Source organism: Neolamprologus brichardi, chromosome 17, assembly GCF_056152115.1.
Source record: "Neolamprologus brichardi isolate AB-2024 chromosome 17, ASM5615211v1, whole genome shotgun sequence".
NCBI classification, from domain to species: domain Eukaryota; kingdom Metazoa; phylum Chordata; class Actinopteri; order Cichliformes; family Cichlidae; genus Neolamprologus; species Neolamprologus brichardi.
The window spans coordinates 30,044,287-30,056,548 of NC_142120.1; the positions used below are offsets into that span (position 1 = coordinate 30,044,287).

Below are 12,262 nucleotides of genomic sequence, written 5' to 3' on the forward strand. Positions count from 1 at the left end.
AGTCCTTAGCAGTAACATACACCACTGTGCTAACGTCTTGCACCACTCCTCATTTCCGGCCCTGTAGATGTTGATCCATCCTCGGCAAAAATGGTCTCAGTGACTGTCAAGGAAGACAAGGAAGGGAAGCAGAGAGAAATGTCTGGGGTTTGCCAAATTACACAAGAACTATACTGAAAATCAGTGGCAACAGGTCTGAGTAATGACTCTAAAAATGACATTTTTGGTTTGAATTGGTATGTACGGAGGAGGTCAGGAGAGAGGTACAGCAGTGAGCGTCTACAGCCATCTGTAAAACAGGGTGGAGACTCTGTGATGGTTTGGGTTTGCATTTAAGCCAGTGCCGTTGGAGATCTTGTCAAAACCGATGGAGTTACGAATTCAGGAAAGCACTGTCAGATTATCATCCACCATACAGTTCCATACGTGTAAGTGGTTGCGCATGTAGGATCAGTGAAGCAGGACTTTCCTGTGAGTGTTTACATGTCACCCTGATGCAAAGACCTGTTAATGCTGTTTACCCAGCTTAGCCAGGAATTTAGGAAATTTGCATTGGTTTTCTCTTGTGGACATTTACTGGCTATTCTGATGTTTTAGCTCCATGCGCAGTCTACAAATGAGGCAAAATGAACTCTTAAGACTTGAACCACTTCATCCATTTATTAGTCAGCTGTTCAAGGAAAACGTAAATACTCAATGTTAAAAATAGTCTTCAAAAGTCATTAAAGTGTTTATGAACAGAGGTGAAAAAGTCAAAATGGCATAGCAGGGGCTCAGTGCTTACATACATATATACATCAGTGATGTGCGACTTTGCACCACTTTTCTGTTTCTCAAGGTTTCTCTTAGAAGCCTTTCAACTTGTAACATTATCATAATTTTTTAAGACAAACAAACAGACGGGTTATAGTAGGATGAGATCAGTTAGTATTTAAATACAATCCAAATGTTCAAATCACAATATCATAATTGCACCATGTTCTTAGGTCTTCATGTGGAAAATCTGCGTCTCATACCTTGCACTATAAACATGGGCTTGGATTGAAAAGCTATTTAAATGACTGTAAGGAAATTTCCTTCACAATTCCACTGAGGAAGTTAAGATAAGTGTGCTGTGCTGAGTGATAAGGGATGTAGAGAAACAAGCGGGGTGGAGGCCGAACTTCTCAAGCTTTGGTCTCGACCTCTAGTGTGAAGCTTTCCATGGGTCCTTTGCTCAGGGCCTTGATGTCATCCAGGAGAACGGTGGGGGTCAAAATGTGGGAAGACCCTGTATTGGATAAAGATAAATAAATTGCATTAAAAACAAACAAACAAACAAACAAAAGAAAAGTCCTGTCATAATTCCACTCTGCTCCAGTAGGGGGTGTAAAACAGCAGGAAATAACGTATAAGTGTAATCTTAAAACTCAGTGGAACCTTCCTGATAATCGTCACAATCATAGCTCTCCTTAGTTCATGTGCTGCAAGCTAATATTTCCCAGCATTCTGACTTTCTGCGCGCCTGTTTGGTACGAAGCATTGTCCAGCTGTTTCCTTGCACTGAGTCTTACCAATGATGACCTCGCAGGATTTCATTGCCCTGGTGACTTCGTAGGCGCAGCGCATCTCAGAGAAGCTGATCCCTCCTATAACAAAGATGATGAGACGTGAGCCAGTCCGGCGGTCATCCTGAGTGCTGCCTCTGTGCTTCTGCCGTGCGCTGTGGAGAAGAAGGAGGCGCATCGGAAATATTTACTGACAGAGCCTTAAGGAAGAAAAAGCAGACGCTGCTTCTTACTGCTGAAACTGGAAAATCGACCTCATTCACCTCAATCAACCCTCTAAGAGACAGAAAGTGAATGTGGAGAGATAAATCACACAGACTGACTGTATAAGCATAACTAAGTGACACAACAACACAAAACTGTAGGGTTGTTAAACTGTATATTCTTCAGTTAGAAAGAAACCAAAACAGCAGCCCAGTTCCAGCCTGGTCACTCACAAAAACCCACCTCACAGCCCCGGAGCCATTCCAGGCAGCAGGACACTCGGACTGGTGCGGCCACTCTTTGGTGTCCAGTTTGTTCTCCACGACATCCTGGAAGTATCGCATGTTTTAGAGATCATGTGACATGGAGAGCAAATCTGTTTTGCAAGCCAGTAACAATTTTAAAGTGCAGTAACCTTCACTCGCTGAGGGGTCCTACCTACATTTAATTTATATGTCCAGTGGTCATCTTCTAAATGTTACGCAACGTGTATCTCTTTGACCATCATGCACATACTTCAGTTTTCTTTATATTTGGAACACAAGTTTCAGTCACTCTGTAAAACAATTTATTTTGTGGGTGACGTCACAACTTAAAAGCAGAAGTTGTGCCATTAACAGAGATAATTAACAGAAGAACACATGATGAGTAATTTTGGTGCCAAGGGAAGGTGTGATAATAACGTAACTACATGATGCATTAGTAGATGTCAAAACACAGGCTACTGCTTGACAAACAATTTGCTTTCCTCAAACTCAAAGTCTCACTGTTTTTTGCATCATGCACCTTTATGCTTAGAAATACTTGAGACTAGCAGACGAGCTTTAAGTTATCTGCAGCAGATATTCAGCTCCCACACATCAAATCAATTTGTCTTCTGCTGCAAGAGGAAACATTTTAACCGCATTTGACAGGAAACCAGGTGCTCAGGTGAAGACAACTGATGTTTTTCTTTTTTTTTTTCATGTAATAACAGGAAATGCAAGTGAAGATGAGAAGAAACGAGCTCATGTTACAGATCCTTTTACTTGGAGTTAAATTCTAATCTAATATAAACTTATTTTCACAGTAACCTGTAAGATGATTACTAAAAAGCTCCTCTCAGTTTTGTTTGCTATTAGGAGCCTCCTCTTCATTGGATACACTCCATCTGATTAACAACATGGATTTACAGAACTGAGACCGAGTGAGGAGAAGAGTTTGGGGGAAAACTGCTAACGGGGGTATTTCCACCTCTCAGTTCCACACCCATTTCAGAGAAACGGCTTCGGCAGCTGAGTTTTAAGAGCAAGTATATATTTTCTTTTCATGGTTTGTGGTTGACAGGTCACATGACTTTACCAAAGTGAAAACAAAGCACAGTGAAAAGGTACATTTAGAAAAGAAAACCAAAAACTGGCAGCACAGCGAATTTCACACAAACGAAGGACAAAGATTTTCACCCAACATACTTATAAGACAATAAAAACACTAGTTCTGAGGGACTGAGACAGAAACAGAAGGACCATCCTCTGAAGAAAAACAACAAGGCAACAACTAGTGCCTTACTGTGGTTTACACTTGCTAGGATGCAGAAAACGGTACAAAACAACACAAACTTGTGTGACACAGCTTATCAGATGACCCAAATCTGATAACCTCCTTTTGTTCTGCTTCCATAGTTGTGCTCATGAATGCCCCTTAGACGAGGACTGGGGTAGCACAATGAAACAGATACAGTTACATGTTCAGTTTGGCAAGATGCAAGCATCAACTACTGTAATGACCGCTCAAGGCTGGGTCCACAACAGAGTCAGCTCACACATGTTCAAATGCCCCAAATCAGCAATGAAATGAACAAATGTTTACAGCCTGAAATAAAAACTGCTTTTGGCAATGGATAAATTCATCCTTTATAACAACTGTGTGCCAGGGTAACTTTTTATTTATAACTCAAACATTTGTACTTGCTCAAAGCTTTGATTGACAGGTGTCGAAAAAGTTCATTCCACCAACTGAACTGAAACCTCTACACCCCGCCTGTGTGTTGGTGCCTGTAGAGCAGTTTTACTTTCACTGTCTAAAGCATAATATGGACTCAAGTGAGCTACAACAAAGCCCGCAAGTTTCTACTTTAGTAATTTAGATTTAGATAGATTAATAAAATCCATCACTTAGCAATCATTAGCAGCTAGCAGAATCGGTGAATTGCAAAGGTACAGTTTATGGATGCTTACTAATGTAGAGACAATGGGTGCAAAGACAAGCTAGGATACCACATGATGATGTCACTGACCTCCATCACATCTTTTATGGTGGGGATCCATCTGGAAAGGTTGTATCTCTCCTCTTGGGAACGCTCGCGTCGGTTGGGTTTACGAGGGAAGAAACTGGGCTGGAAAGAAAAGTACATCAATGAAAATTGAAAAAATGGATAAATCAAAACACTGAAACGTTTTCCTTTTCTCAACCTACCGTTATGATGATGGGCACACCCAGCTCTTTCCAGTTCAGGATATACTCCGGTTCTCCCTCGATCTTTACATGCTCAATAAGTTTGTTTAAGTTTTCCTCGGTTGTCCCTGTTTACAAACACCAAACAACCAAAAAGCAAAAAAGACAGATGGACAAATTAGCACCTCTAATTTTTAGTCAAAAAAAGTTTATTCTATTTCTGTCAGCGTTAATCTCGTTAAAATGACGTTAACGCCATAACCGCATTAACGCTGCAAATCTCCGTTAGCGAGTTAACGCGGATCGCCCCGTGTGAGGGGCTGCACGGTGCTAATGCGTTAACGAGCTAACCGCGCTACCGCTGTGCAGGCCTTGTGTGGGGAGATCTGCGTTAGCTCGCTAACGGAGATTTGCTGTGTTAATGCAGTTATGGCGTTAACGTCATTTTAACGAGATTAATGCTGACATCACTACTTTATTCACGAGAAGGCTGATGTACCGTTCAGGCTGAAGATGTAGAGCAGCACAGCTCTGATCTTGTCATGTTTACTGTATGGGTTCAGCAGCACTGGCAGCAGAGTCCTCATGGGATCTTTCACCTTCAACCCATCCACATCGGCGCCTACTGCAAGGTCCTGCACAGAAACATACAGCATATTACACATAGTACACATGACACACTTCCCTAAAGCTTTGATTAGAAGGTCACACTTGGCCGCATACAGTAACGGTACTCTGCAGGTCAAGGAGAGTGTGACTGCTAGATCTTGATAACAGAGCATAAACAGACCTGTTCAGCTTTGCAGAGTTTCTCCACATTGTTTGCGAAATGTTTCATGCAGTCCTCAGCCAGCTGCAGATGAATCGTTTTCTAGAATCCAGACAGAAAACTGTTAAAAACATCAGGTCAACCCAATGTAATAACAGGCTGCAGAGGCGCCACACCCGACCACAATATAAGGATTGCGTAGCCCTTACAATAAGATCCTGGAGAAAATTCTGCTTTAATCTCACATTTCAGATGAGCACATAACTTCGAAGTAAGTTCAGTTATCCCTACATAAGTTTTACTGCATACCTCTGTCATCTGTTTACGGAACGCAGGCATCTTCTTCATCATTTGAGCCAAATTGCTAATTGAGATCTGGGGAAACAAAAAACATACATATACATATATATTTATATATATGAACACATTAACATTAACATTAACATTAACATTGAACAGCACAGTGGGGGGGACTGTGGAGAAGGCAAACGAACTCAACAACTTCTTCAACAGGTTTGACCAGCCCACAACCCCCCCACCCTCACCCTCACCTTCACTACAGAGCCCTCTCCCCACTCTCCTACCTCCCTTGCTTCCCCCCCTTCCTGACACTATGATGACACCCCCCTCCTCCAATCCCTCTCTCAGCAGCAGGACATCTTCCCCCCCCTCCTTCCAATCATCTCCCAGTGTCACAGTGGATCAGGTCAGGAGACAACTGAGGAAGCTTCGCCCCAGAAAGGCAGCAGGTCCGGACAAGGTGTGTCCGAGGATGCTAAAGGCGTGTGCTGCTGAACTTGGGGAGCCGCTACAACGAGTCTTCAATCTCAGTCTGCGACTGGGGAGAGTGCCCACCCTATGGAAGACATCCTGCATCGTCCCGGTCCCCAAAAGGAACCGGCCCAATGAGCTGAATGACTTCCGACCGGTGGCACTGACATCACATCTTATGAAGACTCTAGAGCGGCTCTTCCTCAACCTCCTCTGACCACAGGTACAACAGGCCCAGGACCCACTACAGTTCGCCTACAAGTCGGGTGTGGGAGTGGAGGATGCCATCTTGTACCTCCTGCATAGAGCCCACTCACACCTCGATGGGGGAAAAGGCACGGTCAGGATCCTGTTTCTTGACTTTTCCAGTGCCTTTAATACCATCCGGCCCTGTCTGCTCCAGGAGAAACTGAACAGGATGGAGGTGGACCCCTGCCTGGTGGCTTGGATCTCCGACTACCTCACCGACAGGCCACAGTACGTCAGGCTGAAGGACATCACGTCTGACACTGTGGTCAGCAGCACAGGAGCACCACAGGGAACTGTGCTGTCCCCTCTTCTCTTCACCCTGTACACCTCTGACTTCTGCTACAACTCTGAATCATGTCACATTCAGAAGTTTGCAGACGACACAGCCATCATGGGGTGTATCTGGGATGATCAGGAAGAGGAGTACAGAAGTCTGGTGAGGAACTTTGTCACATGGAGTCACACAAACCACCTGCAACTCAACACCTCAAAGACTAAGGAACTGGTTGTGGACTTTGGGAGGTCCAGAGCAGGTCCACTGCCGGTTCAGATAGAGGGGGAGGAGGTGGAGGTGGTCAACAAGTACAAGTACCTCGGGCTGTGGGTGGACAATAAACTGGACTGGTCATGCAACACAGAGCACCTGTACAAAAAAGCTCAAAGCCGACTGTACTTCCTCAGGAGGCTGAGGTCTTTTAACATCTGCAGGAAGCTCCTGAGGATGTTTTACCAGTCGGTGGTTGCTGGAGTACTTTTCTATGCTGTGGTGTGCTGGGGGAGCAGCACAGCAAAGAAGGACTCATCCAGGCTGGAAAAACTGATCAGGAAGGCTGGCTCTGTGGTTGGCATGAAGCTGGACACTCTGGTGACAGTGGCAGAGAAAAGGACACTAAAGAAACTGCTGGATATTATGGACAATGCTGGGCATCCTCTGCACACGGCCATAAACAACCAGAAGAGTCTGTTCAGTGACAGGTTGCTTCTCCCAAAGACAAGAACCAACAGACTTAAAAACTCCTTTGTCCCTCACGCCATCAAACTGTTTAACTCCTCTCTGGAGGGGAGAGGGAGGGGAAACAGGAGGACAAAGGAGGGGGGAACAACTAAGCTGTAGTGTCTCTCCACTCCACTGTGTAATACCTTTGTGCAATACTTTTTGTTAACAATCATACTTGAAATGTGCAATTCACTTGTATTTTTATTTTTATTTTTATTCCTATTTATTCTATTTATCCCCTTTGTATATTTTATCTATATATGTCTTTGTATTTATATATGTGTGTGTGTGTGTATATATATATATATATATAATATTCTTGACTCTGTAACTTCTGTCGGTGCTGTGCTTTTTGGAAAACAAATTTCCCAGAGGAACCTACCCGAGGGATTAATAAAGTTCTATCTTATCTTATCTTATCTTAAATGTTTGCTCAAGATATGCTTTTCAAAACGAAACGATCACAAGCAGAAACCACTGCACTGTACCTTCCCATCTGGCTGTTTCTTGCTAGCAGATATCTCCTTCACCATCTTGGGAATTTGCCTGTTGTAGGGAAAACAAAAACGTTAAGATGAGTGTTCTGACAACAAGAAGAAGATATTGCCATACTTCTGGTTTCGCACACTTACGCTGAAACCTCTGCGATGTGCTGGTGCCTCAGCTTCACCCAGAGCATGTCATCCTCATTCAGCAGGGCTTGCTTCTCTAAGCCGTCTCTAGCCTTGTACCTGGACACAAAATGACCCAGAATATCAGTATCTAGTTTCTCATGAGCACAAAAGTATGAAGCAGTAAGCAGATTGTACACATATATCTCTATATCTATCTCTCTATATAAAATACAGGAAGTAGACTGCATTACTTATAGGTATCGTTTTCTATTTCAATGAGATCGTAGGCCATGGCCTGGTAGGTCAGCTCGTGCAGGATGGGGGTCACAGGATCAAAGCCTCTGTCGACTATCAGCAACTGGGCTTGGGTCTTCTCCTGGTGATGTAGGGGGAAACAAAAAAGTTATATATTATTAAATTATATATAAAAACTGGGATAATTCACTGCCACGAAGCAAGCTGTCCAAACTTTTGCCTTTTAAAATTTATATTAAAGGGAACTGTTTAATGTGCTTGAGGCAAAGGAGGGATTATTTTATTTGTTCATGTGATACTTAGTTGGGATAAACAATACAGTATTTTCAAATTCCCATTTACTCCCAGGGCTACGACCTTGTTTATCCTGAAACCATCCTTTGTTCGGCAGGCCTCTCACCTTTTTCTTGCCACTGTCATCCAGCTGGTAGTGTGTGGCCAGCTTCCGGTCCACCAGCTCTGCAAGGAGTTTGGCATTCTCCATGTTGCCGTCTCTAGTTATGATATAAATGTTGTTTCCGTGAGTCAAGTGAACGTTGAGGTCAAGGTTAATCCAGTGTATAAAACACAAAACTGTATTTTCTGTAAATAACAGCTACACTCTGCTCTTTACATATCTTTACACTCTTACTTTCATCAGGCTGAATAGGATCAGCGCTGCTGTGAGCGAGTAATCTCACTTGCTCAGCTGCCAACTGATTCTTTCTACACAAAGCTATTTCTTTGAACAGTGAACGTTATAAGATACATCTCTACTATATTCACTCGGAACAAACACATTCTAAAACCAGTCTGTTCAAAGAAACAAGTGATACCAACGCTTTGTTTTCAAGCCCAGCATTATTCCTGCCATTAATACGGAACCTATTCTGACTTTTTCTCGTAAAAAGTTTCACTCTGCTTGGGGGCTCGGGTGTATTGTAACCTAAGACACTACATGTTGTCTGACTTACTTCTTGTATCGGATCCCTGGGTACTCGTCTAATGTGGCACAGAGTGTAACGAGCTGGTCTGCCAGTGTCTCCAGTGTCTTCGTTTTGTCCTGACTCTTGGGGCTGTAGATGCTTCGGAAAGCCCCGGGATTATCGCAGGTGAAAACCTTCAAAGTGTTTAATACCACAGTGTAAACCACAGCTGTCATCATTAAAGTTCCAGAAGATACAAATTGAGCACAAGGATCATTTTTAATTTCTCATCGTTTCCCGAACTCGAGGCAATAATACATTAAGCACCTGCTTGTGTGTTTCTATCACATCTCCTAGAAAATCAGCAGATGAGCAATCAAACCTGGTACACAGGTATATCTTAAAGGTTCTCATCTATATCAGAAATTATGACATCATTGTGTTTCCTAACATCCGCCTAGTAACAGGCTAAAGTGAGCCATTTTCAGAATATATGCACATATACCACCTTTTACTTCAATGACAACATCTAATTCACATCAACATATGATGAATTACACATGATACGATGGCAGCATGTTGCCTGCCAAACACGAAGCAAGCGGCTAATAAACAAACAAACCCCGTTTTAAGCCTTTGTGAACCTACAACACCTGGTGAAAGTAACAACTCATATCTGCAAAAGCTGAATTCACCAGTTTCGCTCACTGCAGCAAGACAATGCCAGTAACGCGTATACAACAGTAGTTTTCCGTTTCTGCAACTATCCCACCTGCAGTCAAAACCCATTGAGAACACACGGTGAATTATAAACGGGAAAAGTTGACAACAAAGCCGCTGAAATGCTATAGCAAGGAAAAATGTGAAGCTACAGGATTTACTCTCTTTAGGACTTTAAGAAACACCCTACACGAGGCAAATTCCCTTCCTTCAACAACAGGCAAGTGCACAGGCAAGTGCGTGCCTGTCAACTGAGGGAAATTTTGACAAAAAGAGGAAATGGACTATTACAAAATAAACTAAAAAAAGAACACTTGGCTAAATTTTAAACACTTACTTGTGCTTCCTGAGGCATGAAAGAGATGTTTATTTCCTTGCAGACCCTTATGTGTTTTCCACAGGCTTGCCTCATTTTGTTGAACAGGTCATCAGGGCAGTCTGCGGATCAAAAAAGCTTTCAGTGCCCACTTTGATCGTAAAAGGTATATCTGCTATTTGGCTGATGAAGCAGATTTAAGCGCCAACACAGGAGTTACCTACAGTCAGTGAAATAGACGTACGCAGCTTTGTATTTGGGTTTGGGCTTGAAATCCTTTATAAAGGCATCCACACACTATGAAAATAAATTAGATTTAAGAACTCACAACAGAGATTGGCAGTGATATGTTAAAAAAATGAAAATGAAAAAGTTTTAACAGCAAACCTTAGCAGTAGGTGTCATAAAGTAAATGGCCTTCATTTCGAGAACAGGCTCTCTGCTTTTGAACAGGTCCTCCACAACTAGAAACAGAATACTAGTAGTCAATAGTAGCTAAAGACATACACGCACAAATTATCTTTGATCAAATAGCTTCATGATGTAAAAATAAATATAAGGACATCATTCCACCGACTTGTTATCTTCTCTGACATCAGATCGGACATTTTGCAGCATGACGAGAGGAGCTTGGTGGTGAAGGGATCCAGAATCAATATCTGTGAAGAAGACAACGTGAAAATGCTCCTTTAATTATGCATTAAACAGTAATATACTCCCATGCTATGCTGCAAAAATTTCTCTATATCAAGACAAAGCGAATGAGTGAGAATCAATCATATCAAAGCTGAATCTGTAACTTGGAGCTTGTCCATTTATCCAAGTACAATTCTGGGACTCTGTACTGAGCACATGGTGGGTTTCTTACCTTCCATACTTCAGAGTTTTTGCAGTCTGTAATAATTGTGTCCTGTATTCCTGTAAGGAGCACATAACATGACAACATGAAAAACACAACAATAATCTGAAAACAAATTATTGTTCATGATGTCACTGTTTAAGCTACCTCTTAGTTCAAGTGTGCAAAACAGAAAGTGATGTAATCAGAACTGCAAATATCCATTATCTCGCTACTTATGCATCAAATTAAAACATATTAGAACGTTTATAGCCTAATGTATAAAAGTTATGCAGTTGTGTTTCGTAATATTTCAGAGTCTTGGTACAATTGTACAATTGATTCTTCATATGTGTTTGGGTCATACCACGTGAGCGTGAAAGGGTATGACACTAGTAGTTTTCTAGATAATGGAATTTTAAAACAGCTCCTCAAAAGTAAGTGCCAGAAAAACTCAGATCCCGTCACTTTCTATTTTTTTGTGAGGAAACAGTGAGGTCCTGGAGTTTTACATATTTTATCTTAAGTAGTAAACTTAAACTTAGTTGGGGGATTTTTGGCAGTTTTTAAAAACATTTTTGATTAATTAAGAAGGAATGACCTTTGAACCAACTAAAGTATTTACGTACTGCCAAGGTTATTTCAGCTTTCATGAGTGGAGTATTAAGAACAAAGGCTATTTCTGTCTAACTCTGTTACTTGATTATTAGCCTGTTATTGGGCAAACCTGAGTGATAGCACTCTCATTCATTTAGGGACAACTGTTCAGCGACTTTATGGTCATTTTGTAGCCTGTAGTGCGTAAACTTGAATCATCCATACATCTATCCCAGCTGTCACAGGGCGAAAGGTGGGTCCAGGTCACCAGTCTGACAGAGTTCTAACAACACATGTCAGCAGCAACAAAACGTCATTACCGCTGTTCTACTGGGCTGCATCCGTTTTAGCTGCTTGTTTGACCCTCATTTTAACGGCAACCCAAACCGGCCTTCTTGGTGACATAACCTAACCACAGCCAACAAGAGGAAGGCAAGACATCAGGATAGGGATACAAATAATACGCCAGGCTTGTAGCAATCCCGCTGCATAAACGAGGTGCGGTTGCAGACGTACAGTGACCTCACCCATGGCTACTCCTACAAACAAGTAGCCTAAAAAAGTCGTTATGCTCTGACCGGGCCAAGTGTTAGGTCAAGTTGCGTCTGCGGCTGTTTCCTCTATCGGTTCTACTGCGTTTCGTAAATTTGTAATTTTCCGCTCAAAGGGAACAGCTGAATGAAAATGTTCCAAAAGCTAAAGTCGCGCAGGAAGAGGTTAGCTAAAACAGCTCACAGTTCACGGCCTGTCACGTGCTAAACAAACGCAGTTGTGCTATTTTACAAGAATAAGAAATACTCTCCTGTTGGAGTAAACTTACTTTTCCAAACTATTCTTTTCAGCCCGTGATCTGAGCCCGTTGCCATCTTGTTTTTCCCCCACTGCGCCTCTTCCCTTCGAGAAATTCACGAAGACAAACTCTGACGTCATTCGCGTCACCAAGTGTGCGACAGTGAGTTGTAGTTTTTTAGTGATGAAGCGCACAAGACATCTATCTATCTATCTATCTATCTATCTATCTATCTATCTATCTATCTATCTATCTAT

General features: G+C 42.3%; 1 protein-coding gene across 1 annotated transcript; it reads right to left on the bottom strand.

Moving 5' to 3' along the window:
• Nucleotides 1-641: 641 nt before the first annotated feature.
• Nucleotides 642-12,144, bottom strand: stxbp3 (syntaxin binding protein 3). The gene is made up of 19 exons (XM_087830498.1): nt 12,036-12,144; nt 10,649-10,698; nt 10,358-10,439; nt 10,168-10,244; nt 10,005-10,077; nt 9,802-9,902; nt 8,793-8,938; nt 8,240-8,333; nt 7,836-7,960; nt 7,603-7,701; nt 7,459-7,516; nt 5,263-5,328; nt 4,975-5,055; nt 4,684-4,819; nt 4,206-4,312; nt 4,027-4,125; nt 1,995-2,080; nt 1,554-1,702; nt 642-1,270 (listed from the first exon to the last, which is right to left on the bottom strand). Exons 1-19 carry the CDS (start codon nt 12,079-12,081, stop codon nt 1,167-1,169), a joined length of 1,779 nt encoding a protein of 592 aa, XP_087686624.1. The 5' UTR covers nt 12,082-12,144; the 3' UTR covers nt 642-1,166.
• Nucleotides 12,145-12,262: the final 118 nt, after the last annotated feature.

Coding starts and splice junctions, on each gene's coding strand:
- stxbp3 (XM_087830498.1), bottom strand. CDS start 12,081: ATGGCAACGGGCTCAGATCACGGGCTGAAAAGAATAGTTTGGAAAA. Junction 4,820..4,974: donor AACTCTGCAAAGCTGAACAG/GTCTGTTTATGC, acceptor GTTTCTGTGCAG/GACCTTGCAGTAGGCGCCGA. Junction 1,703..1,994: donor AATGGCTCCGGGGCTGTGAG/GTGGGTTTTTGT, acceptor TCTTCTCCACAG/CGCACGGCAGAAGCACAGAG.